We start from the raw sequence: 26,791 nt of genomic DNA on the forward strand, positions 1-26,791 counted from the left end.
ACGGCGCCGGACGACAGCCGGCCACGTGCAGCAGCATAGCCACGCCATGCCGGCGTTCGTAGGCGCTCGCTAACGGCACCTGCCCCGACAGGGTTAAAGGCTACGTGGGAGGTGAGGGATCTTTGTCTTCGTGCTTACCCGTGAGCCCCTGGGGGCAGCGCGTGCACGTGACCTCGCCGGACACGAGGGCGCACGAGGAGCCCTGGGGGCAGGGGCACGCGCGGCAGTCGTCGGCGCGGCCGCGCGTCGCGTCGCCGTAGAAGCCGGCGGCGCATTGCTCACAGCGCCGCCCCGCGGTGTGGTGCTGGCACTCGCACGCACCTACACGCAGGAAGCACGCAGACACACACGGCCGTGACCATCGGAAAGATGTTCTAATTCGAACCAAACATTAAACTAATTTTCAATGGTACCGTATATTTTTCAAGTAGTGGTACCCCAAACTTTCGCAGATCTTAAAAATTCCCTTTTCACACCATCAATAGGTAAACGCCCCCTCCCCCCTGCCGCGCCAAACGGCATGTGCACCCGCACGTACACCACCTCTATGCTAAGTCGGCCAATCAAATGCTAATTTTTATGCTAATTCCTTTGTCAAGGCACCTTGTTTCCTCGCACACAGCTTAAAGGTCGCGGTCTGAGCGTGGCTGTGTTTCACTCCAGCGCTGTAATAGAGACAGCCTGATCCCTTCACCTGATGAAGGCAGCTTGTGTTGTGGCCGAAACGTCGTGATTTTTGTTGTTTTATTTTTTACCTACGTGACTTTACCGAATAGAACCAAAGAGTATGTACCGAAAGACCCAAAGAATACGTGGAACACACACACGCACGCATGGTGTTGTGCTAGCACATACACACACACGTGCATACTACTCAAAAGGTACACACATATATAACACACGGACAGGACACACACGCAGGGCACACACATCACAGCAATCGCCCATTGAGCCTCACAGACAGCTGGACGTCCACCGTGCTAACTCTGACCCAACCCTGACCCTGACCTTAACCCTGACCCTAACCATGACCTTAACCATAACCCTGACTGGGCCACCATCACGACGGCGCGGTGTGCCACAGGCACAGCCTGAGGCAGTTTTGTGGCAAGGGGCCTGGGTGTTGCTGTGTGCGATCCCAATCGAATGATCTGCCGGGAATGCTTAAAATGTGGATACATTTGAACCGTTGACGCCAGCACACGATGGCCTACTCTTGTCGCATGTCCGCCCAGAAGCAGGACAGTGCGCGTCGGCGTTTCGTGGTTGATACAGACATACACCGCAGGATTAAACAGGGCGGCCGCGAGACTCGAAGCGCCGTCAACAATCTGCGAGAACCGGCGAACACGGAGAGAAGAAGCTTCCCCGCCCGTGCATTCCGCGGGACTGGATGGACTTTCACGGCAAGCAGCCCGGCGATTGATGATGCAAACATTCCCCGATTCACTCGTTACTCGCTCATCAGCGGTCCAGTCACTCCCTTGTCACTCTGCTGTCGCTACCACCGTGGTTACCGTTCCCGTGAACTGAACTCACCGATTCCTCCACCTGAGTCGAGGACCCGGTCTATTTACAGACACCTGCTGTTTCGTCTCATCCACCACCACACTGTGTTCAACCACCACCGCCACACCACACGTTACAACAATGCTCTTTCTCACTAACTCACCCACCCACTCGCTCACCCACCCGCTCGCTCAGCCACCCCACTCACCCACCCACTCGCTCACCGACTCAATCACCCACCCACTCACTCACCACACCGCAGGTCACCTCACTTCTCTTTCTGCTTCTTCCCTCGCACTGCTCCGCTATGGAATTCCCTCCTCCCATCGTCGTCTCTATTCCCCAGGCCCTTAGAACAATAACTTTGCTCAACTTAACAAACGTGTTACACTTTTACCAATATGCATTAACTAATTTCGTCATAATTGATTTTTGTGATTAGTTTGTTGCCCTTCTCCCCGCACCTCCGATTAGCACGGTTGGCTACATACTGTGCGAAAGAAGTTCAACACGTGTACTTTTACAACTTTGATCGTGCTGTTTGTTACATTTTGGGCCTTTAAAAATATAAATGAAAACCCTGCTGAGAGCTGTGTCGTTTTGGACCGTGGTGGCGGTGGCCCCATCGCGGTGGTGGTGGTGGCGGCGGTGGCGGTGGCGGTGGTGGTGGTGGTGGTGGCGGTGGTGGTGGTGGTGGCGGCGGTGGTAGTGGCAGTGGTGGCGGTGGTGGAAGCGGACCCCTCGCGGTGACGGCAGTGACGGTGGTGGTGGTGGTGGCGGCGGTGGCAGTGGTGACGGCGGTGGCAGTGGTGACAGTGGTGATGGCGGTGCCCGGTGTGACGGTGGTGACGGCGGCGGTGACGGCGGCGGCGGTGGCGGCGTTGGCACGCACCGGTCTCGGGGTGGCACGAGCCGCTGTGGCCGTGGCAGCTGCAGGGAACGCAGGCGGCAAGGGGCCCCCCACCGGGGGGGTCGCGCCGGTGGCCCGGGGCGCACGCCTCGCAGCTCAGGCCGCGGTAGCCCGGCGGGCACGAGCACTGCTCCACCCAGCCGGCCGCCGCGGCGCCGTAGCCCGGCCGCGCCGTCACGAGACGCACCTCGCCCAGCCGGCCCGTGCCTGCGGCCGGGCAGAGATGGTTGGGTAGGGGGGGGGGGGAAGAGGGGGTGGGGACAGAGAGACAGGAGGAGGGGAACGAGTACACATGTTGTCAAAACTGCTCATAATCAAATCATGATGAGCATTATATTATACATTTGGTATTTGCGCCATCGTTCGGCAAGGATTCCGCGCCGAGACAGCTGGTGGTGCCGGTTCAGAGCGATCAACCCGCCTTCCGCAGGACGTCGCGAGTTGAATGGCAGGTAAGGTTAATCATATTAATAATATATATTCGTTTTGATATATTATTGATAGTATAACCCGGCAGGGGCCGACGTTGCCACGCGTAACTCCAACGCAGACATTTGCGGTTAAATTTTTCTAATTTCATGAAAAAATATTAGGACCGTGACGCCGGGCACACGACTGCCCCGCTGGTGTTCAATGACGTCAGGGGATCTTTTAACGTCCACTGTGAAGCAGGCGGCGAGCACATTTTTTTCTTTTTAAATGTGGTCGCCCGCAGCAATAACCAGGACGGCCTACCAGGGGCTTTAACCCGTGAGCCTCTGCAAACAAAGAGGGCAAAACGCGTGACCGCTGGGCCGTGCTCACCACACAACAAAAACAACAGAGGGTCCCACACGGGTCCTGTGTTTGTTGTGTGGCTCATGGAGAAGAGTGCCCCCTCGTGGAATTCTATCCCAGTCCTCCAGGGACCTCTCTGGTGACCTTGGTAGCTACTAATATTATTCAAAAGGTAAAGGAAGTGAGACTTAGGTGGTTTGGCCATGTGTTGAGAATAGAGAAAGAAGATGTAATTGGAAGGGCTATGGAGTCTATAGACCCGTAGATTCGGACAATTAACCTTAGACTCACACAAAGACCCACAGACTCACACAGAGACCTACAGACTCACACAGAGACCCACAGACTCAGACATTGACCCACAGACTCACACAGAGACCCATGGACTCACACAGAGACCCATAGACAAAGGGAGACCCATTGACTCACAGAGACCCATGGACTCACACAGAGACCCATAGACAAAGAGAGACCCATTGATTCACACAGAGACCCATAGACTCACACGGAGACACATAGACTCACATAGAGACCTACAGACTCACACAGAGACCCATAGACTCACACAGAGACCCACAGACACACAGAGACACACAGACTCACACAGAGACCTACAAACTCACACAGAGACTCACAGACTCACACAAAGACCCAAAGACTCACACAGAGACCCATAGACTCACACAGAGACCCACAGACTCACAGAGAGAACCCACAGACTCACACAGAGACCCACAGACTCAGACAGAGACCCACAGACTCACACAGAGACCCATAGACTCAAACAGAGACCCACAGACTCACAAAGAGCACCGGTGGCAGCTCCACTGCCACCGGTGCAGGGCATTATTCTGCGGGTCTCTGTGTGAGTCCGTGGGTACAAAGAGCAGAGGGAGACCGAGGGTGAGAGGAGAGGATGCGGTGAAACGAGACACGAGGCCAGTGGGTGTGACTGGGGAAGAGGCAGAAAAGAGAAGCTCACGGAGAAGGAAAATCTGAGCGGTCAAATATCGGGTGCTTTGTGGAAAATATCGTCGCGGTAGTACGAGAGTTCCGCAGAGCCCTTCCCCCCCGGCAGTGCGGACCACCCACCAGTGGCCCCACGGAGCACAATGGATTTCACCAAATCGCTGCTGAGGAAGTGTATTGTTACTACATTTGTACTGCGGTGGTTTAAATCTCTAAGCAAAAAAAAATAGGAGCGAGAGCGGAGGCCATGACGTTGCCGCACGCCGAACGGAAGGTATGGCCGCTTTGTTGTATTGTTGTTGTTATCGTAGCCGTTTTACGCGAGAGATGGGCTCCGATGCACCGCACTCGAACAAACAGGCGGGGCGGGAGGGCGGGGAGGGTGGGGAGGGAAGGGCGGCAAAAAAACACCGACGTGGAAGCACGCGGCCAAGATGATCAACACGGCCGTGTTTTTGCCAAAAAAGAAACCCAGACGACGATGAATATTTATTACCAAGCGAATCGTACACCCCCTCCTGTGAATGAAACGTCATCATAAGCCGTGCCCCCTCACAAACCTGCTTTCAATTGTACAAATTATTTGTTGATGCCTCTGCGGCTTCTGAGTTGGCAGTGGCGCACGGGAACAAAAAACGCAGCGACAACGGAAACTCAACGCATTCCTCAATAATCACCGCCGTGTGGCCTTAGAAGGGAAAAAAAACATTACAATAGGTGATAGTTTTGGCCAATGGCCAATTCTTCGCAGAAACATTTATACACGCACGTTGTCAAAATAGCTCACGATAAAATAATCATATTAATCTCGCGCATTTGCCATTCGTGTCAATCTCATGGCGGCAGCCTCACAGGAGGGAGCGATGTTTGCCCTGTGAGACATCCCAATCGAGTATTTTTGCACCCTACACTTGTTACAAATTTGCAAAGGCACATTGACGTGTGCTACGAAGAAGGGGCCATCGGCCCCAAAAAACGTCGCTCATTGTGTACGTTTCCTTTTAACGCCGCACAGCGTTATCGCCGAATGCGTCGAGCGTTTTTCGCGCGTGCTCGTGCGCCACTGCCAACCCAACAGGAGCGCCACCAGATGATTGAATAAAGCGATCGGTTGGCCCAGCCGCGGGCGTGCGCGTCTCCCCGTGCGTGCGTGCGTGCGAGACTCACTCTTGTCGCTGTACGTGCCGCGGAGCTTGATGGCCGTGAGGTTGGAGAGGAGCTTCCTGAACTCGTTCGCGGGGATCTGCGGCGTCCACGGATACGCGGGGTTCTCGTGCAGCCTAAGCCACGGGGCGGCAGAGGCGGCGCGCGGGGAGATCGCGAGTCAGAAACCACGCGCGGGGAGATCGCGAGGCAGAGGCCACATGTGGAGAGATCGCGAGTCAGAAACCACGCGCGGGGAGATCGCGAGCCAGAGAGGATAGAAACCTCCAGGGTTACGCAGTAGCGGTGTCACCTCCACCCACGAAATTCCGCAATGCGTCCGCGCTGAGACAGCCGGTGGTACCGGCTCAGAGCGGTGAGCCCACCTTCAGAAGGACGTCCTAAGTTAAAAGCCAGCTCGGGCAATTGCCAACAATTGCCCGAGCTCTGTGGTCCTGTATGTGGATGTTTGGCCAACTCCACTGGTGAGTGTTCTACACATGGGGAATGACACCACAGTACCCGCCCGGGCAAACACCCACACGTGCGGGGGGGGGGGGGGGTAGTACTCGATCCCTGTACTGATGGAAATTAACCCACTTGGAGACGTGGACTGCTTCCTCAACGGGTAGGGAGAACGTTTCACGAGTGTGTGTGTGTGTGTTATCCACCCGTGGGGGAGCGGTAGTGCAGCGGTTAGCGCGCTGCGCTACGAACCTGGCGGCCCGGGTTCAATTCCCACTCACGGCCACCACCGGCCGCATCGGCACCCTCCGTCCTCATGGGTCAACCCATCCACTCACACGTAGGTGTAGGTCTGCTGCCCGTCGGTGGGGTAGCGGTTGTTCTGCGCGATGAGCGGCACAGAGACGCGCAGGCCGGAGCCTTCGAGCACCACGTCCTCGGCGGAGAGGCGCACGTCGCGACGATCCATGCTGAAAGTGAAGGAGAGGTTCTGCCCGTAGCTCAGCAGCTGATTCCCCAGGAACGCGTCTACGGGACAGGGCGAGCGGGTGGGACGAGACATCCTCAGACGAAACTTTGAACTAAACTATCAACTATTTTTTTGTTTTACCAGGTATGGCCCAATGAGCCATATAGCTCAACGAAGTGGCTTATTGGGTGTAAATTCATAGCAGCCAAATGCTCCAAATGCAGGTCGATTCTGAATGTGGAAGGAAAATCTAGAGGACCCGGATAAAAATCCTCTAGGGATCGGGATCGAACCCACGACCTCCTGCATACCAGGCGAGGGAGTTAACATCTCGCCACCGCGGCGCCCCCAGAGTGAGTGGGAACGGTGTACGGAACAGAGGTCACGTGGAGCGATCTCAGAGGTAGCTCTGTGATATCCGCTACCGTGGGCCGCTCTGCACCATGACGGGGGACGGGGGGGAGGGGTGGGTCGCAACCGCTCCCGCTCCTACTGGACCATCTGTGAAAAGAGGTCGTCTATAGCTCATCGGATTCCTACAGTGTAAATAAATATCCTGATTCTGAGATGCTCCATCCCGCGGCGGTGACTCCGATAGCGCAGTTGGGATGTAAAAAAAAAACTGGGGAGGGGGGTGGTGGGAAAAAAATCTACAAAAAACAAAACGAGCGAGGGTCGTTGCTTGCCGCAGGCGTCTGGGTCACGGGGGGGGGGGCACTCACTGGGAGCCACGAAGTAGATGGGCAGGGGGTCGGCGGAGGTGACGGTCACCTCTTGGGACGACCCCGACCACTGGACGGGAACCTCGGCGCCGTCGCTGCGCTGAGCCTTCCAGCCGTCCCGCCCTGAGCGACCAACACACACCGTGGGGGGGGGGGGCAAGGGGGGGCAGGGGGGGCGGGGGAGGGTCAGCACCCGGTGGGCGTTGGGGGGGGGGGGAGCCCGATTCCGCCAGGGCAACACGAGCGGCGGATATAAAGAGGGGAAACACGGAGGGACTCTCTTCTCGCGATCTGCGCGCCCGAACGAAATCCGCCGGCTACTCGCGAGCCGATCCACCGGGAGAGGGGCGGGCGGGGGCGAGGCTGCGCCGTGGCGCCCTGACCTGCGTGGAAGGAGGAGGCGACGGTGTGCGCCGCGTAGCCCTGGGCGCCGCTGCACGACGCCGCGTGGCCGAAGCAGAAGCACGCGGAGCAGCCGCTCGGGTTGCGCGCGTCCAGGTGGAAGTGTCCCGGGCGGCACCTGGCGCAGGTGACCCGAGAACAAAGACAAAAATGCGCTGCGTGTACCGAACGTGCTCATCGGTGCATGGTGCGGGGGAAAGGCAACAAGCTAAACGCAAAAAAAATAAGTTCTGAAAAGTGCATAAAGCTCCAGTGGCTTCCTAAAATCGGAAGGAAGAGCGTTCCAGACGGCCTGCTGAAGAGCACCTGGAAGGGCACGGGTGCGGTTGACGGTCACCATGGTGACGATCACCACGTCCCCCCATGGTGAACATCACCATGGTGACCGTCACCACGTCCCAGCTGTGCTGTTAGCAAGCAGCCAGCAAAGGCCGGCACGGCGCACGCCCGGGGCCAGTGAGGCTGTCGCCATGCCCGGCCGCCTTTGTCTCCCCGCCGGTGACATTTAATAACCCCCTACAGGTCCTCGTGTAAGGCTGAGAGGACCTAGGGGAGGCGCAGGACTGGTTCAGACAACCGCTTCCGTACGTACGTTGCACACATTAAAACATCCCGATGCTGAAAATCTCCCTGTAAATTGTAGTTAGCTGGGATCAATCACAGCAACAGCATCGCACCCGCCCTGACAAGGTGTCTTGAGATTTAGCGAGGCTTTCCTGGATAAACAAGCTGAGTAATAGTAACATAACACTGTGGTTTCGTGTCCAGTTAGGGGACATCTGGACATGTGGCAGTTCACCAGCATTGGCTCGCCTGGGCCTGACTCCGCCGTTGAGACACTCAACGTCGAAGCCAGGTCCAAGAGCTGCTTGCATTGGACCAGCGCTGTTGATAAAAATGCACTGCCAGACGAGCACGGCGAGGGAGGCGTTATTCACTTCGTGGGGTGCTCCTTGGCAAAAGCCGTGACCCCCGTGGGTGCTTTCGCTCTGCAGCCCCTGACTAGAGAGGGCTCCGTGAATCCCGGGCAGCAAGGGGACGAGGCAGTCCACAGACATCCAGACTACTGGAGGCACTCATTTTGGTCTTCATAAACACCGCCGCCCCAGATGCTTCCATCCCCCCCCACCTCCGCACTCTCCCTCGGGGAGCACATTTCACAACGTGGATTACGAACGGGACGTCGAGGCTGACCGCTTAGTTCCACAGAGAGAAAATCAGAGAGAGACAAACATATCCCCCGCGCACGAAGCCGGCGTAAGAACGTCGGTTGAAGTTCTGTTAGCGAGCGCCTATGAAGTGGCTGGACGTGTCCGGCACAGCTGCCTGCCGTCTTTGTCTCCCCCCAGAGCTGGCTGATGTTTTTACGCACCGCTCCCGGGTTCTCATTTGAAACCGAGCTGACCGAGGGTGGACTCAGGACTAAACTATGAAACTAAACGTTTTTTTTTGTATTATTTTACCAGGAAAAGCCCACTGAGCTATGTAGCTCTTTTTCAGAAGCGACCTGGCCACAAATGATAGCTCAACGAAGTGGCTCATCATCGTGTGGCAATGTTATAGCAGCCAAAGCCTCTAAACGCGTGATGGTGATTCTAAATGTGGAGGGAAAAACCGGAGGACCCGGAGAAAAGAAGCACGCGACCACGGGGGAGAACGTGCAAACTTCAAATATACAAGTCGCCAGGATCGGGATCGAACCCACGACCTCCTGGATACTAGGCGAGGGATTTAACATCTCGGCAACGTGTTCAGACGTCACGCCCCACTGATTTATAGCGATGGCAGGGAATCAAAGTCAGGTCAAGAAGATTCGTAGTGTGGCGTGCAAACCAATGCGCCGCCACTCCCCGCGCATGGAGACAAAGATTCACCCCGTGTAGCCTGCACAAGCTGTTGGGGGCAAGTGCTGTTGGCGTGCACTTAATTAAGGCCAGTGGTGATGTCAATGCACAGCACCAGATACTCGACGAAGGCCGAGTCATAGCAGGAGGGGCGCAAGACCAGTTTGAGATATTCACCATCGACGCTGGTCGTGAGCAGGAATCTATCGCAAAGTGCGCTAACAACCGCTCCCCACACACACACACACGGACTCGCAAAGGCACGTGCATCAACACGCAACGCGCACGCCACTCAGACACACGCACACAGACGTGCATACACTTGCTCTATTTAATCTTACATACAAAGCTCCAGAATATTTTAACAATGCCATAATGATTTCCAAAACAATATCGTTACATTAATACGATTACGGGAATACGTTTCTATAGCACTGCTGAAATAAAAAAAATGTGCAGTCACCATCCTCATCATCGTCGTCATGATAAAGCAGCCGAGCTGTGGTGAGAGGTCACACAGTTGACATATTTCTACAGCTGTGCGGTAATTACTGAAGCCTGAAAAGCATTGCCTTTCAAAATCACGGGAGGGTGACTTTCATCAAACCCATAATCGAGCGCTGTGTGGCAGACAGTTAGACAAGAGCCAGTGTTCCCTGCCCAAGGTTGGAACACGTGGATTAGAGAACAGACCCCAGGTCAATGACTTCATCCAAACTAAAGTGGCTTGGACGGGATGCGTCACGGTCAAGTGGCACGATGGCCAGTGGTCAACAACAACAACAACGGAGCGTCAGCCAAGGAACGGAACGCGTCCGGGAGAGATAGAGAGAGTACATCCGCCGGGGAGATGGAGTCGGAGCAATCAGCACCGGTGCATTTGTTGCATCGCAGGATCGCGAGAGGCGCGCTGGCGGATTGGGGAGGCCATCGTGCAGCGGTGGATTGACCATGGCCGTTTGTGTTGGACGGACCCCCTAAGAGGACGGTTGGTCGACGTTCAGAAGCAATGCATTCTGGGTCACTCCAGGCTCAGCAGTGGTTCTGCTGCTGTGGTCGTGGGCTGCGCTCCAGTACCACGACGATCCCGGATATAATTTACACACAAGCCAGCCAGGGGCGCAGCCGGGGATGTGAGCCCAAATATACATCTGTGTTTTTTACTCTTTTTTTCAGCAGAAGACCTGGCCGTGACCCCCTCTCTGCCGAACAGATGGCTGTAATCGCGCGGCTTAACTTAACAGTTCCCTTTCCCCCCCCCGGGGTCTGCCTGTTTGGTACATTATCTCTCCTGACTAGAACGTCGCAAAGGAGGCTTGATGCAGCAGCAGGCAAGCCGGACGCGGGTTGAAGAGTCCTGGGCGCTTCGTTACTCTCACAGAGTCCGTGACGGCCGCATGACCCCCCCCCCCCATGGCAGGGGGGATCCTTCGCCTCTCCGAAAAAGAAAGCTACAACAGTTCGGCTTCTGCTATGCTATAATAACAACAACAACAAAAAAAACTCAACGCATTCGCCGATAACATTCGTGTCACGTCGCCATTACACCGCTGCCTGGCCGGAGGGCCTTGTGGGCTTCTCGCAAACGTAGGGTGTCTTGCTATGTTGCCGCCTCCGCGAATTGTATAGAACGCGATGAGATGAATGCATTCGGGAACACATCTTTTTGTTTTTTAACGTGAATTGTATAAAACGCGAGCGGGAGAAAAGAACAACGTCGCGCATGGAGCCATAAGCGGCTGTGACACGGCTGCCTCGGCGTAGCATCGCCGGACGAGGCATCGGGATGCTGCTGGATGCTTCGAGATGCTGCCCACGCGCGCCTTCGTGTTTTTGTTCGGCCCCGCGCACAGCATCTCCAGGAGCGCAACAACCACCGCGTCGCAGGGGAACGAGACTGCGTCCAAGCGCGACCCACGACCCTCTTGCAGCCTGCGGGCGAACGGTCGAGCCAGCGCGGCAAGCAGCAGGGCAAGCTCAACAGAGCGAAGGTGGAAGGGAGGCGCGTTTGCGGCGGGCAGAGCGAGCGACCACCCATGGACTCTCGCTCCCCCCCCCCCCCCCAACGGACCGCGCGGGCGATCTCTCGCACGCGCGGACCGCTGCCAACATGAGCACGCTTGATGAACTTGTTATTGTTTGGAGAGGGCGGGCCGATAATGAGAACTCTGCGGTGAAGGGAGAGGTGTTATGTGTGTGTATGTATGTGGGGAGCGCTAGTTATAGCGGTTAGCACGCTGCGCTAACCGCTGTAACTCACGGCCACCACCAGTGAAGATTATTTGAACCGGTCCCGGGCCTCCCCTAGGTCGACTCAGACTCAAATGAGTACTTGGTGTGGTGTGTAAACATCGCCACGCGGGAGACAAAAGCAGACCACGAGTCTTCCGATTGTCATGGGAGATTGGTGGATGGTTCTGGGTTTGAGTCCAGGTTTAAGCCACTTAATCTGACCGGATGGCTCAGTGGTAGAGCGAGCGGATTGTTACCGAAAAGCGTGAGTTCACATCCCAGACGGGGGGCGGTCTCAGCCCATCGTCCTTCGGGGGGTGGGTCGATACACTGGTCGTGGGAACGTGGAGCGTTCACTCACCGGTTGCAGTTGTCCCCTTCAACGTTGGGCTTGCAGACGCACTGCCCCCCGTCCTGGCAATCCTGGGTGCTCCCAGCGGGGTCACACGCGCAAGGTCTGCGGAACAAGCGCGCACAATTATACATGTTGTACGGTCTGTTCTGGGTGACCACAGTCGCATACTACCGGAGAGTTTATTTATTTATTTTCCCTTTGCGCACCAGGAATCCGTATCTGCCATGCTTTGTGCAGTGGATGCGGTTTAGGGTGGACCATGAGCTTCGTGGAAGATCAAACCCAGGGTACGTCTGCGTCCAGGGATCTTTCACAACGTGAAAGACCCGGCCACTGGGTCCCACAGTCGTAGCCCGTGCCGTGAGGTCCCCACCTGCATCCGTTGTGGGAGAGCGAGTGGTGCCCGGGCTGGCAGCGATCGCACCTCTGACCCCCGACCCCGGCCTTGCATGCGCACTGCCCGGTGGTGCTGCACTGCGCGCTCAGAGAGCCTGCGGGACGGGGGTGGCACCACGCACACAAAGACAAAGATCGCCCGTGTAGCCTTAACAGACTGTTGGCGAGCAACACCTATGAAGGCACCACAGACACATGCGCATGCACGGACACACGGATGTATGCACACACGCGTACCCACACGTACAAAGATAAAACAAAGATCCCCCATATAGCCTTAACAGACTGTAGGGGCAAGTGCTGTTAGCGAGCACCTATGAAGGCCGGAACGGTACACGAGGGGGTGGGTGGCCAGCACCACGCCCGACCGCCTTTGTCTCCCCAGTGGCGATGTTTACACACCGCACCAGGTACTAATTTGAGGCCGAGTCGACCTAGGGGAGGCCCGTGACCGGTTCAGATAATCGTCACTGGTGTTGGCCGTGAGCGGGAATCGAACCCGGGTCGCCAGGTTCATAGCACAGCAGCGCCCTAACCGCTACACTATCGCTCCCCACTACTCACACATATACACACGCACACACACAGACGAATGTACACACCCACAAATGCACACGCGCACACATGCACGTACATGTACACACACACACACAGGGAGATGCACACGCGCACACGGACCCAAATACAAACAGGTGCACACGCGCACAGACACACGGACGCGGGCACACACACACACACAAATTCAATTTTATTTTCATTTTAGAAGCCGGACAGTCACTGGTAACCGGGCTGAGACCCGTCAACTCACAGGCACGAAACCCCGGTTTAATCACAGGCAGATGCTTGGTTTCGAACCCAAGTTCTCAGCGGCGGTGGCACAGAGCTCTCTTGACCTCCGAGCCACCCAGCCGCCCCTTGTAAAAGAATTCCAAGCGCGGCGGGAGAAACGGTGCAAGCCGGCCGAGGTTGGGCTAAACTCGAACGTCGTCATTATCGACTCAAAATGCCTTTTAAGTCAGGACCGATGAAGAACGTGGGATAATTTATGGGGTTTTTTTTATCCTTTCGCCGAGACGCATCCACGCCTTCATTTCCAAAAGAAGCGTGCGAGTCGAATCGGCTTTGGGTGGAAAGGCGTCTCCGCGTGGACGCCGTGGTGTTTGATGCGCCGTCGCACCTGGCATTTACGACGAATGAAAAATTGCACGGGCTGAGAAAGAGATTGCACGGACGCACAGACGTGACTCCTATTATTCACCGGTTAATAAAGAGGCGGTGGAATTCGTCGGTCCGCTACAAAAGGAGAGGCTCGTTCGTAAGTGTGCGGCGCAGTGACAATGAGAGAGAGAGAGAGGGAGAGAGAGAGAGGCTGCGGTGAGGAGGCATGGGCCGTGTTTAATTATTTGTACAGCTATTTAATTCGTGGCTTATGAGAATTCAGAGCATGTGGTTCAGAGAGCTCTCAATAGCCATGTGAAAGAGCGTGGGGCGGGTTTGATCATGACCCTGACGCCTTTATATTTGGAGTTTGATGTTCTCCCCGTGGTCGCGTGGATTTTTTCTCCAGGTCCTCCAGTTTTTTCCCCCTCCACATTTAGAATCAACATGCCTTTAGATTATTTACATTATTTGGCTGCTATACATTTCCACATGATAGGCCACTTCATTGAGCTATCATTTGTGGCCAGGTCACTTCTGAAACAGAAGCGAATAGCTGAGTGGGCCTTAAACAAAATATATATTTTGTTTAGAAATGTGCTTCCCTTTCCTCTACGTTGCACTCCTATCGTGTTTTTTGTACTGTTTGGTGTTGTAACGTTCTGACCCACCCCTACTGGACATCTGTGCAATAGAGCTTTATAGCTCATCGGATTCCTACAGTACAAATACATATTCTGATTCTGAGATCCTACATTATGAATACATGTTTCATTCTCCATGATCCAAGTTTCATTCTCTCATGATCCAAGTTTCATTCTCCCATGATCCAAGTTTCATTCTCCCATGATCCAAGTTTCATTCTCCCATGATCCAAGTTTCATTCTCCCATGATCCAAGTTTCATTCTCCCATGATCCAAATTTCATTCTCTCATGATCCAAGTTTCATTCTCTCATGATCCAAGTTTCATTCTCCCATGATCCAAGTTTCATTCTCCCATGATCCAAGTTTCATTCCCCATGATCCAAGTTTCATTCTCTCATGATCCAAGTTTCATTCTCTCATGATCCCATGCTAGAGCGTTGCCCCCTCCAACGCGTGAGTTCCCTGCGGGTGCTCCGGTCTCCTCCCACACGTATAAACGCTCACCATCAATCGGCTGAAAACATCTTAAAATAAAAAAAACAAGGATAAATAAGTAAAAATAAAGTAAAATGAGGTTCTCAGGGGCATGGAATTTGATGGTCTCAGCACAGACATCATTGACTGCTTAATAATAATAGTAATTATTTTTTCTTTAACCTGGAAAGCCTCACATAGTTGCAATACTCTATTGAATAATGTCCACTAAAAAATAATGATAATACTGTAATAATAATTCTGGCCTTGTATCAATCCACTGCTGGATGAATGTCTTCCCACACTGTTCCGGTCACAGGGAGTATTACAGGTCGTGTCACAGCACCAGATCATATATCACTCGCCACTGATGTGAGCTTGTGGCCAGGGATCACACTCAGGTTGTCGCGTTCATAGCGCAAGTGCGCTAACCGCTGCCCCACCGTCCGCTATTACTCTGGCTAATCCCTCACTGGTGGAGCATGTAGAAAAAACTAACTGTTAGCTATTTTATATATTTTTACCAGGTAAGGCCCGCTGAGCTATGTTAGTTCTTTTTCAGAAGCGACACGGCTACAAATGATAGCTCAACGAAGTGGCTCATCATCGTGTGGAAATGTTATAGCAGCCAAATCCTCTAAACGCGTGATGATGATTCTAAATGTGGAGGGAAAAACCGGAGGACCCGGACAAAAATCCAAACGACCATGGTGAGAAGATGCAAACTCCAAATATACAGGTGTCGGGTTCCGGATCGAACCAACAACGTCCTGTATAGTAGGCGAGGTAGTTAACATCTCGCCACCGTGGCGCCCCAGGAAATGGGAGTAACTGCAAAGAAAAATCGAAATTTGAATCGAGAGTACCGATTTGTGCGATAATGAACAGACACCGTCTTATGGAGAGACTGGGCCCTCACATTGGAAGATGGAATTTCCACAATTGGCTCAAGGCCCTTCCACCCCCCCTTTCACCCAAAGGAGATGAGGCACACTCTTTGGTTCTATTCGGTAAAGTCACGTAGGTAAAAAATAAAACAACAAAAATCACGACGTTTCGGCCACAACACAAGCGGCCTTCATCAGGTGAAGGGACCAGACTGTCTCGAGGAGAGCGCTGGAGAGAAAACACAGCCAAGCTCAGACCGCGACCTTTAAGCTGTGTTGTGGCCGAAACGTCGTGATTTTTGCTGTTTTATTTTTTACCTACGTGACTTTACCGAATAGAACCAAAGAGTGTGGATCCTTGCAGTCACGAAAGCTTCAAATCTAGAGATGAGGCACGCCCGACGCTCGCTTCAGCGGGGAGACACCGACCAGTCTTTTGGAGGGGCAGAACGAACCCCAATGTTGACATTTCCCCCTAGAATAGTAGCGGATCCGCGGTCGGAGCCACCCATTCTTCAGCCGCCACCGCGTGGACTCGGCAACGGTGGCGTCAAAGTACAACGGTCTTCATCCAGCAGCAGATGAAGACTGGCCGGCTGTGGATCTTTCGTCGACAGCGATGACCATGTGCGGTTGGTGCAGCGGGACCGGGCCATAACTCTGACAACGGCGGTGTGGGGCTCCCCGTCTCCCCATCTTTATCGCCTTCTTCTCCGAGGTGACGTCAATTCAGGCCATCTTTATCGCCTTCTTCTCCGAGGTGACGTCAATTCAGGCCAAGCAGCATGTGTACTGTGATGACTCAACGTCAGTTTGATTAGCTTTATCACGAGTTTAAAACACTCCCCCTCCCCCCACCAGCCCCCGTCCCCATTTGTAGCTTTTCTTCACGTATATTATTGCAGTTTTTATTTTATTTACGGTGGGGTTTTTTTTTTAAAGCTTGTTCTCTCTCCGCCTGTGGGAAAGTGTGAGTATGCGAGTGTGTGGGAGTGCCGGCATGTAGCAGCGCGGTGTGGTTAGCGTACTGAACCGGCGATCCTACTCACGGACTACGTCAGCAGTTCTCCTGCTGTGTTTGTTTCACCTGATGACGGTTGCTTGTGTTGCGATCGAAACGTCGTGCTCTATTGATTTTCTGCCTACGTGATTTCACCGGAAGAAGCAAAGAGTATGGATTCCTGTAGTCACGAAAGCTTCAAGTCAAGATATCTGAACATGTCATGGGCCCCTCCCTAGGTCGACTCGGACTTAAATGAGTGCGTAAACATCGGCATTGGGGAGACAAAGGTGGAAGGGCATGGTGCTTGCCACCCACCTCCTCGTGTGCTGTGTTGGCCTTCATAGGTACAGATTATAACACTCACCCCAATAGCCGATTAAGGCTATATGGGGAATATTTGTACGTGTGAGCGTGTGTGTAGATGTGTGGTCATAAATGTGCAGGGAGTGCTGGCATAGCGGTTCTTGAAAGATCTCACGATTCCCCGGCCGCCCGAGTTCAATCCCTATGATACGCCCCATCGCCAGTGGTGGCCAACATCTGTCCCTGGTTTGTTCCGACCCTCGAATCGACTCAGTCTAGAGTTCATACCCTCTGGAATTGTTGCCGCCGGCAGCAGCGCTGGGCACGGTACTGATCATACCCATCCCCTCGTGTAACCATGCTTGCTCCCAATAGGAGCTCACTGACACCACTTGCCACAACCATAAGGCTAAAGAGAGTACGTTCATCTCGTCCGTACTCGTGTTTGCGTGTCCTCACGCGTGCATCTGCACGTGACTCAGTGGTTACTCGTGACCTCTCTGGGCCTCAGGCATCAACAGTGAATCCGAAATAATCGTGTTAGATATGTGAAGGAGGCGTACTGGCTGCTTATATATTTTACGACCTGTATTTTCTACAATTACTTGACAGATTATTTTGTGTTATGTATTATATAGCTTTGAGTTGTAGTTGGTTGCAATACCTCCTTCGCCTGGTATGCAAGAGGTCGTGGGTTCAATCCCGACCCTGACGCCTAGCATATTTGGAGTTTGCGGTGTCTCTCTCAATGTTGGTCGCGTGGATTTTTCTCCGGGTCCTCCGGTTTTTCCCTCGACATTTAGAATCAACGTCACGCGTTTAGAGTATTTAGCTGCTATGCATTTCACGATGTAAGCCACTTCGTTGAGCTATCATTTGTGATAGCCAGGTCGCTTCTGAAAAAGAGCTATAGTACAGCTCAGTGGGCCTTGCCTGTTAAAATAAAAAAAAGTTGTTTGGTTTTTAATCGGACGCATATCTAACAAATGAATTCGTAATTCTGCTGCTGCTGCGTTGGCAAGTGGTGCACAGAGCACACTTAACCTAGACAACTCAGCACACACCGTGTGGCCTTAAAATGTTATATTATATCACAGGTGACGTTTCGGGCAATGGCCCTTCTTCAGAGCCAAGTAGCCCCAGGGAGGGTCCTGGGCTGTGAACATCCGGCAGTTCACCAGGTTAGCTCAAGCGAGGAGACGGGATGGGCTGGCTACGCAGGCCGGTTGTTGCAGACACTGCAACAACGATTACCATTTAAGCACGAGTCTTAATACCTCGTAAGCAAGTGCAGTAATGTGTCAACAGCTGCCAGGATATTTACTTTATTTTGTCCTTCGCGGGACGACGCGTTTCTGTTCTACAAAACAAACACAATTTGCAATGGCTATATCATATTTTGTGCGCGAGAGTGTGTGTGTGTGTCTGTTACATCACAGGGCCAGTTCCTAGAAAACACTCATAGCAGAGGCTGGGCCAAGCCACAGATGATGCTCTGCATGGCCCAGGAAGCCTGGGATGTGTCTCCCCCGAATGGAGCAATGGGGGCTCTCACCAACAAGATGCAGAGTTCAAATCCCAGCCAGGGTCAACTCCAACCCCTTCCCCATCGTTAGAGCCATCAGTGTCATCGTTCGGGTCGCCACCTGTTCGAGATCTTTTTTTAGGGTTGTCCCATTTTTCACGGTAGCTGTCCTGAGACATTGGGAAGTCTTCCCCGCAGTTTAATCTCGACTGCGCTGTCAGCATTGTGTCGTGAGAATAAATATTTATTTGGAAACTGTCGTAGAGCAAGTACAACCATGTGTTAGACAATAGCCCGCGGACGTGGATATCACTGAACTATCTTGAAGTGACCTCTGGTCCACACACAGGAGGACATCACATTCCCACTGAGAATGAGGTTCATTGCATGACAAGCTGACATTTTAATTCGCAGAGCTGGAACGTATTCACTTTAAGATACCGAACAAAGTTTCACGTGAACCTTTTTATTGTGCAGTCACTGGTTGCCGAGTTGAGACCATCAACTCGTGATACTCGAGAGCCCGGTTTCATCACAGCTCAAGCTATGCGAGTCCGTGGGTCCCTGCGTAAGTCTATGCATCATTGCGCGAGTCCTTGGGTCTCTACATAAGTCTGGGTGGTCCATGTGTTAAGTCATCGATGGCCAGGCTGAGACCATGAACTCACTATACTCGAGAACCCGGTTTCATCAGCAGTGGCAACTGCCTGGAATCGGGCCCAGCATCTCAATCCGGTGCCGCGCTCACCTCCGACCTCCGGGCCCTCTCACGATCGCCACCCTCCCGGCGTGAGGGTGGCGATATTGACCCCGGCGGCTCCCTGCGGCCACTCACCCACGAGGTCGCAGTTGCAGGGCAGGCAGGGCCCCGAGCCGTGCTGGCGGTAGAAGTTGTCGCGGCAGCGATCGCAGAAGGGCCCCGCGGTGTTGTCGCGGCAGCCCGTGCAGTGGCCGCCGTTGCCCGTCGTTTGGTAGAGGGAGCGGTCGTAGTGGCACACGTTGGAGTGGCCGTTGCAGGCGCATGCTGCGGGCGGGTGGGTGGGTGGGAGAGACGGGCGGGCGATGTTACAAAAGCCCGGGTTCGCTACACACCCCACACCTCCATCGACTGACATTTGGGGTCAAGACCGCGGGAGTAAAACGCGTGTCGTGCACCCTCCTCCAACGCGACACAACCAACTCATGAAGTTGTCACGTGATGAACAAACGGAGGCAATTTATTTACGCTTCAGCAGCAGCACCACCGGTAGTGTTAAGGAGCATGATCATCACACGGACTCCAGGCATCCTCACAGCAGCGGCTCTTAGCTGGCCATCGAACAAAGACGGTCAGCGCATCGCGCGGCGCTTTCAGATGCGCTTCTGCGGCCGTCTGGAACGCTCTTCCGATATTAGGAAGCCACTGGAGCTGTGCACTTTTAAGTCATCGAGATTGAAAACTCATTTCTTTAGAACTGCTTTTTGTGCTTAGTTTGTTGTCCTTCGCACCTCCGATTTAGCAGGGTTCGCTAACGTACGGTGCAAAAGAAGTTCAACGTTACACACATAAACATACATTGTGTTGGAGAGCAATTCAAAACATTAAACGTTTTTGTGGTTATATCCAGCATCATCATGCAGGTGCCAATTTATTACTGCCGAAGCAGTGATAAATTGGCACGTGTGGTACTGGCCACGCCATCTCCCTCGCGCTCCGTGTGCTGTCATTAATAGGCGCTCGCTAACAACACTGCATGGCTGTGACAAAGACCCTTTGCCTTCGTTGTATGTATCTGTGTGTATGGAGGGGGGGCAGGGTGTCTACATGTTTGCGAGCGAGCGAATGTGCGTAAATGTGGGCGTGAGAGTTGTATTTCTGCGTGAAAATAACCGAGTAAAAAAATGTTCCAGACTATTAAATAAACGCAAATAGAAAACACCACCTACACAGCCGGTGGTTTACGGGCGGCGGAGGGGAATTACTCCCAAAAGATTTTCACAACCAAAATATCGTTTGTAGTTTCAACTGCCGTAATCTGCCTCCCTCCCTCGTTATCGTGGATGTCATGCGAGCAAAATATGAAAATATCTTTAAAAGTCCACCGTCAAGCACTCGAGTGGGCAAAACAACGTCCCGTGTGCCCTGGCGACGCAGTGCACCAGGGCACCGTCACAACGGCTGTTTGACGTGCCCATGTCAAACTCAGACGTGGTTGATAAACGGACGAGACCGTGCGACGGAAAAATATTAGAAGGGGAAATCTGAGAATATCGTAAAAAACAACATTTTAACGTTGAAAACAACAGGGAGAGCAAACCGGGGCACTGCCCATGTTGTAACCCTTGCTTTGTCGAAGTTTTGAATTCGCGCTGGCTGGATAAGGGAGCTCTTACACGTACCATATTTCTCATCTGAATTTTGTGTGTGTGTTCGAGCGCTCTCATGCTCTCCGTGAATTGCGCCTGACAGAGGTGGACGTTGAGTGATCGATTGCTTGGCAGCTGCGTGGGCCAAGGCTCTAGATGGCCGTGTCAGACAACTAAGCCATCGTCACACTCGGGAACCACGGGCAGCTTCGAGGGGCTAGGGGTAGTCCAAGCAAACAAAGAAAGAAACGCTCAAGGCCACCTTCGTCTCCCCAATGCTGACGATGTCGAACGCCACCACGAGCACGGGGTGATATTTTAGACGGAGCTAACCTCGAGAGAGACTCAGGGCAAGTTCATGCACCAAACCGCCCAGGTCACTCGGAATCTGTTGCTCGATGTGCTAAGTGCCAGAAGGTTGCATTAGCGAGCACCTTATCTGTGCGTTGATAGTTCAATGTAAATGTGCCATTGTATCGAGGGACTACTGCTGTGTGGCGTTATCTTGCTGTGGTCTGAGACAATCCGTTTTTATTGGTTTTACTGCCTTGCCCAAGCTTAATAAAATCGGACTTGTAGAATTAATTAATGAATTTCCTTTATTTATATTTAGTGACTCGCTTACCAATTCCCATATTTTTCACTGCTATCGTTGTTAGTTGTATTGTTTGGTGTTGTAACTTTCTGTCCCCGTGCCCATACTGGACATCTGTGAAGTCTAAATAAAAGATTCCGATTATGATCTACTAAAGCCCAATACGACACACGAGTGGAGAGTGACACCGTCACCACACTCGCCACACCGTGTTCATCCCACCCCCTACAGCTGCAGCAGGTAACGGTTACTAATTTCAGGATCAGTTGATCTAGGGGAGGCCAAGGCCAAATTCAAACATCAAGTGGCAGCATTTTACACCGTAGATTGGAATGAGAATAGGGCTGGGTCACGAGACCCAGCCCTATTCTCAGCGCAGTGCCCTGAGCATGACGCTACCGCTCCGCACGCACAAACACAGGCACAGGCACGCTCGGAGTGCACAAACACTGCGAGACCTATGCCGTGCTCTTGGTTACACGGAGCGCGCTTTCAGCTGGACGGGTCAGCGACGCGGGAAATATTTCCGCACAGTGCAGTGGACGTGTGTGGGTAATGGCCACGTGCCACCTACTCCGGTCTATCAGCGACCTGGGAAGTTTTCGATGGCATCTTAAGCTCCACAATTACAAGCACATTGCGGTACAACGCCACCCCCACACGCCCAGCTCTGTCGAGCTCGTGGATTAGGCAAGGCTGAGAGCGGCGTACGTGCAATGTGGTGGTCAGGCTTCAAGTTTATTTTGTTTAATGCGTCTCATTTGCAAGAGTGATCTGGGGCATCAGTCTACCAGGAGGGCATCGATGATTGCTGCTGTGTATAGTCTCGATTGAGCAACTTACGGTGTGGTTTTAAAATTTGGCAAATTTGATGTCGTGATGCGGGCATACGGCGGCCTGCTTTCGCGAATGACATCAGGGGATATTTAACGTTCACCGTGGAGCAAACGGCGCGTAGAATCATGACGGTTAGTGCATCCGCAGTATTAACCAGGGTGGCCGCTGGAATCGAACCGTGAACCTCTGCAACGGGCGGGCGAGTGCGCTACGTGATGGGATCTGTGTCTTGTTAAATCTAAAAACACGCTCACGCCAGACGCTCCACCAACCGAGTGGAGTGAAAAACTTATATGACCGACGTGGCGTGGGAAGGCCTACATCTAGCAGTGGATAGACAACGGGGTGTGATATAATGGTCATACGAGACTGGCCTATACCAATACCTTACTGCCAACTTACAGCCTCCTCTTTGCCAAAGCCGTGTCCAGACAAGTTGGAGCCTCAACAGACACTCCATTTTTGGCTCAGTAAGTTGCCGAGGGAGTGAGTAAAAATTCCAACAAAGTATTTTAGGAACAGATAATAAAAATGCAAATACCCTCCCACACACGCCCATACAATGACCACTCACTCAAATATGACAAAGATCCCCCGTGTAGCCTTAACAGACTGTTGGGGCAAGTGCTGTTAGCGATCAGCATCTATGAAGGCCGGCACAGCACACGAGGGGGTGGGTGGCCAGCACCACTCCCCGGCCGTCTTTGTCTCCCAAGTGGCAATGTTTACCATTGCACAATTCACTCGTTTAAGGCTGAGTCGACGTAGGGGAGGCCCAGGACCGGTTCAGATCATCGTCACTGGTGTTGACCGTGAGAGGGGATGGAGTTCGGATCGCCAGGTTCGTAGCGCAGCTACACCACACAATGTACAACATGCACACAAGACATAGATAAATATCCCCCGTATAGCCTTAACAGACCGTAGGGGCAAGTGCTGTTAGCGAGCACCTATGAAAGTCGGAACGGTACACGAGGGGGTGGTTGGCCAACACCACGCCCGACCGCCTTTGTTTCCCCAGTGGCGATGTTTACGCACTGCACCGGGTACTAATTTGAGGCTGAGTCAACCTAGGGGAGGCCCAGGACCGGTTCAGATAATCGTCACTCGTGTTGACCGTGAGGGGGAATCGAACCCGGGTCGCCAGGTTCATAGCGCAGCGTAGCGCTAACTGCTACACTACCGCTCCCACACACACACAAAAATATAAAGACCCCCCATATAGCCTTAACAGACTGTAGGAGCAAGTGCTGTTAGCGAGCACCTATGAAGGCCGGTAACGGTACACGAGGGGGTGGGTGGCCAGCACCACGCCCGACCGCCTTTGCCTCCCCAGTGGCGATGTTTACACACCGCACCAGGTACTCATTTGAGGCTGAGTCGACCTAGGGGAGGCCCGGGACCGGTTCAGATAATCGTCACTCGTGTTGACCGTGAGGGGGAAGCGCTAACTGCTACACCACCGCTCCCACACGCACACGCACACACAGATGTGTATTTTTGGACAATAATCATGCGAAAGTTCTCACAGAACAACACCTGGAAGTTAAACCCTAAAGTCAACAACAGCTGAGGAGGTGCGATTCAAAAAAATACAAAACACAAAGCAAAATCTCATGTTCAGTCCTTGATGAATGGATCAGAGATTAAAATCGATGAACTCATTTCCACACACGTGCAATCCCTGAACATTTCACAGCTTTACAGCCCCACCTAAGCCAATCGAATCCACCCTACATTGCAGGCTTCTCCACGCCATGTTGCTCACAATAACGCAATGATTTAGCATGCTGGTCAGTGCAGGTTTGGGCACTTAAAATCTCTCCAGTGGTGTGCTACTGTGGTCGTGCAGAACAGACCCTACAACGTGGAACCACGCAATGCACCGATCGACAAACATCGAGGAGACATCACAGCGATACACTCCGCTACCCCTGACGTGGTTAATCGGACGTGGCCACCTGAATGTGAAATTGCTCTGCGTCTCCATCGACAGGCAATACGGAAGAAGAATAAGAAGTGCAGGTCGGTGAGAGTGATGTGGGGCGGAGAGAGGAATGGGTGAGACATCACTCTCGCCGCTCATTATCGACCGTGGTTGAGATTCTCGAGATCAGGATGGTTCACAGCGCAGCGTGCTAACCGCTGCGCCACCAGTCCCCCCCCCGTTCCCTCCACAGCCCCCCCCTCACCCCCCATTCATTCATACACACATAATGAACGCCACCGTAATTCATCATTCCTTTGTTATTATTGTTGTTGTTGTGTATCCGGCCAGGTGGCTCAGCGGTAGAGTGAGCAGCGGCTCACAATCAAAGGTTGAAAGTTAAAATTCTGGTTGAAGGGGGTTGACTCAGCCCATCATCCCACGGGGGTCGATAAAATGAGTGCCGTCCCATGTTGTGGGAAGTCGACAGCAGTTGTCCTGTGAATAGACTCACGCCCCGCCATAGGAATGTGGAATGTTTAACCACTGGCTCAGGGCTGCAAACAGGAGATGAGCAGAAAATAATTTAAACTTTTTTTTTAAATGTGTGAATGTGTTTTGTTTATGCGTGTATGTACTTACGCATGAACATGTTATGTATCAATGTATGAATGCGCACCGAGTCAGCGAGCTCCTCGAAGGACTAATGTATGGGACATCAAGGACATTATGCAAGCACTATCCCCCTGTCATATGAATGTGGAATTTCCACCATTGGCTCAAGGCCGCGACTGGCAGCACAAGTGAACGTGTGTATGAAAATGACAATGGGGCGGATATGTTTTTACCGTAAGAGAATTCAGCATCTGTCATCTACAGCTGTATCCGAGGGACGGGCTCACTCTGGGGAGCTGCCAATGGATGTACCGTATGTACGTTGAACTTCTTTCGCACCGTACGTAGCCAACCGTGTTAATCGGAGGTGCGTGGGTGGGGGGTGGTACAACAAACCAAAACACAAAAAAGCAGTTCGAAAGACGCACAAAGCAGATCCTAAGTGCACTGCGAGGTCCAATTCTGAACTGCTCGCTCGAGGCATCGCGAGTCCGAAAAGCAGTCCGGAAACAAAATCGTTTGAGAGGCAGCACGACGTGAAGGTCCACTCGGGCTCGCCGTGCCACGTGAGAGCGGGTGGCGACCCTTCCACCCCGCACCGTTCACGCACACAGAGAGAGAGAGAGAACGGGGAAACCGCTGAGCGCCTCCACCGCGCCGGTGAGACGACTCGCAGGCCCGGGGACACAACACTGTGATCGCCGTTGTTGTTGTTGTCATTGTTGTTATAACTACTTCTAGGATGCGTGCTTAACCCCAGCCAAAGCCTCACCGAGTTTCGCGATTCTTTTTCGGGAGGGTCCTGCCAAGTTTTTTTTTTAAGCAGCAGGGGGAGCAGTGTTGCTGTTTGTGCAATAATTCCAATTGGGAACATTTACAGGTAAGTGTGTCAGCATTGGGGATGTATGGCCAATGCCAGTTACTTTGGGGTTATTTTATTTTTAGAAGAACAAGGAGGAAACCGCAGGGCGTAGAAGTGAGCCGCAAGAGGAGGAATCTACCACGTTGATAATAGCGCTGTTCTCGGATTGATTCGCACCCAGAGTTGTGGATAAGAGGAGCGTCACTGTCTGTGATGCCAGACTGATACACATCTGCCAGTGAGTGTGTGTGGCGTGATTCATCAGACCGTGACCTGAAGGTCTTTGTAAGCCTGGCTCGTCCCCCTCTCTACATCCTCTGAGATACAGGCTGCTGCCGCCGCTGGCACTGCTCTTGTCACTGCTGCTGCCGCCGCTGCTGCTTGCTAAGCTTTGCTGAGACGCAATCCCCACGGCCGCCGCCGAGCGCCAACCTCGGCCCCATCCGGCGTGGCAGCTGCCCCACCCGAAGGCTAAAAATAATGCCTCATTGTCGTGCCACTTTGCGAAAAATGCAAAGGCGCTCCGAGTCACATTTGGTATGAATTTGTGTCCAATTAGGGCTGATTGCTTGTGCTCAGGCCCAAGGGGCTTTTTGGAGGTGGTTGTGCTCGAGTCTGGCGTCGGCGCCTGGCTCACCTGAATCGCGGCGCTGAGAACAGCTCAGCGATAATTCTGATTGCGAGGTCTGCATCACTGCATCACTCAAACAGACTCTCCCTCTCGCTCTCTCTCTAAACAAACACGGACGTTTTTGCACGTAATTGCTTCGTGTTAAAGAGGCGATATGCTGTGAGTTGGCCGAGAGGTTTTTAGAAGCGAATTCACGCGTGGGTTTTTGCGGTTGCCACTTATGAGCCAAATAAATGGAACAATAGAATGGGAAGAAGGATGTCTCAGATACTGGGGGGGAATGAAGTGGGCAACGCGTTGTCCTAAGCGGTGTGTTATGGGCGCCGCGGTGGTGAGATGTTAACTACCTCGCCTGGTATGCAGGAGGTTGTGGGTTCGTTGGTTCGATCCCGACCCTGACGCCTGCTGTATATTTGGAGTTTGCATGTTTTCCCCGTGGTCGTCTGGATTTTTATCAGGGTCCTCCGGTTTTTCCCTCCATATTTAGAAACGTGCATTTAGAGTATTTAGCTGCTATCAATTTCCACGTGACAAGCCACTTCGTTGAGCTACCATGAGGCCAGGTCGCTTCTGAAAAAACAGCTAAGAGGGCCTTACCTGGTAAAATAAAAAAATAGTTTAGTTTCTATAGTCTACAAGAAGACAAAGAGAGACAAAGGAGGAGGGTAAGAAGACAGTTAATTGCCAGGTAAGTTTTCAGCATGGGAATATTTTTGTCCGTGACCAGTAAAAAAGAATTGTTAGCTATGGTAGGGACCCGGAAAACCAAGAGAATACCCACGTAGCAC

The 26,791-nt window shown here is 53.0% G+C and overlaps 1 protein-coding gene across 2 annotated transcripts in view; it reads right to left on the bottom strand.

The window, feature by feature from the left end:
- The window catches only part of LOC116953224 (laminin subunit gamma-1-like), a 173,449-nt gene that overhangs the window by 31,978 nt on the left and 114,680 nt on the right, over nt 1–26,791 (bottom strand). For both annotated transcript variants that reach the window (XM_032973191.2, XM_076074754.1), the window contains 9 exons: nt 19,026–19,214; nt 12,171–12,288; nt 11,804–11,899; nt 7,348–7,484; nt 6,965–7,087; nt 6,112–6,301; nt 5,333–5,445; nt 2,402–2,626; nt 139–321 (listed from right to left, as the gene is read on the bottom strand). In XM_032973191.2, coding sequence (XP_032829082.2) covers nt 139–321; nt 2,402–2,626; nt 5,333–5,445; nt 6,112–6,301; nt 6,965–7,087; nt 7,348–7,484; nt 11,804–11,899; nt 12,171–12,288; nt 19,026–19,214 — 1,374 coding nt within the window. The remainder of the gene's footprint in view (nt 1–138; nt 322–2,401; nt 2,627–5,332; nt 5,446–6,111; nt 6,302–6,964; nt 7,088–7,347; nt 7,485–11,803; nt 11,900–12,170; nt 12,289–19,025; nt 19,215–26,791) is intronic.

The sequence above is a fragment of the Petromyzon marinus genome, chromosome 50 (genome assembly GCF_048934315.1).
Source record: "Petromyzon marinus isolate PM22_M1 ecotype Great Lakes invasive population chromosome 50, UKy_Petmar_22M1.pri1.0, whole genome shotgun sequence".
NCBI classification, from domain to species: Eukaryota; Metazoa; Chordata; class Hyperoartia; order Petromyzontiformes; family Petromyzontidae; genus Petromyzon; species Petromyzon marinus.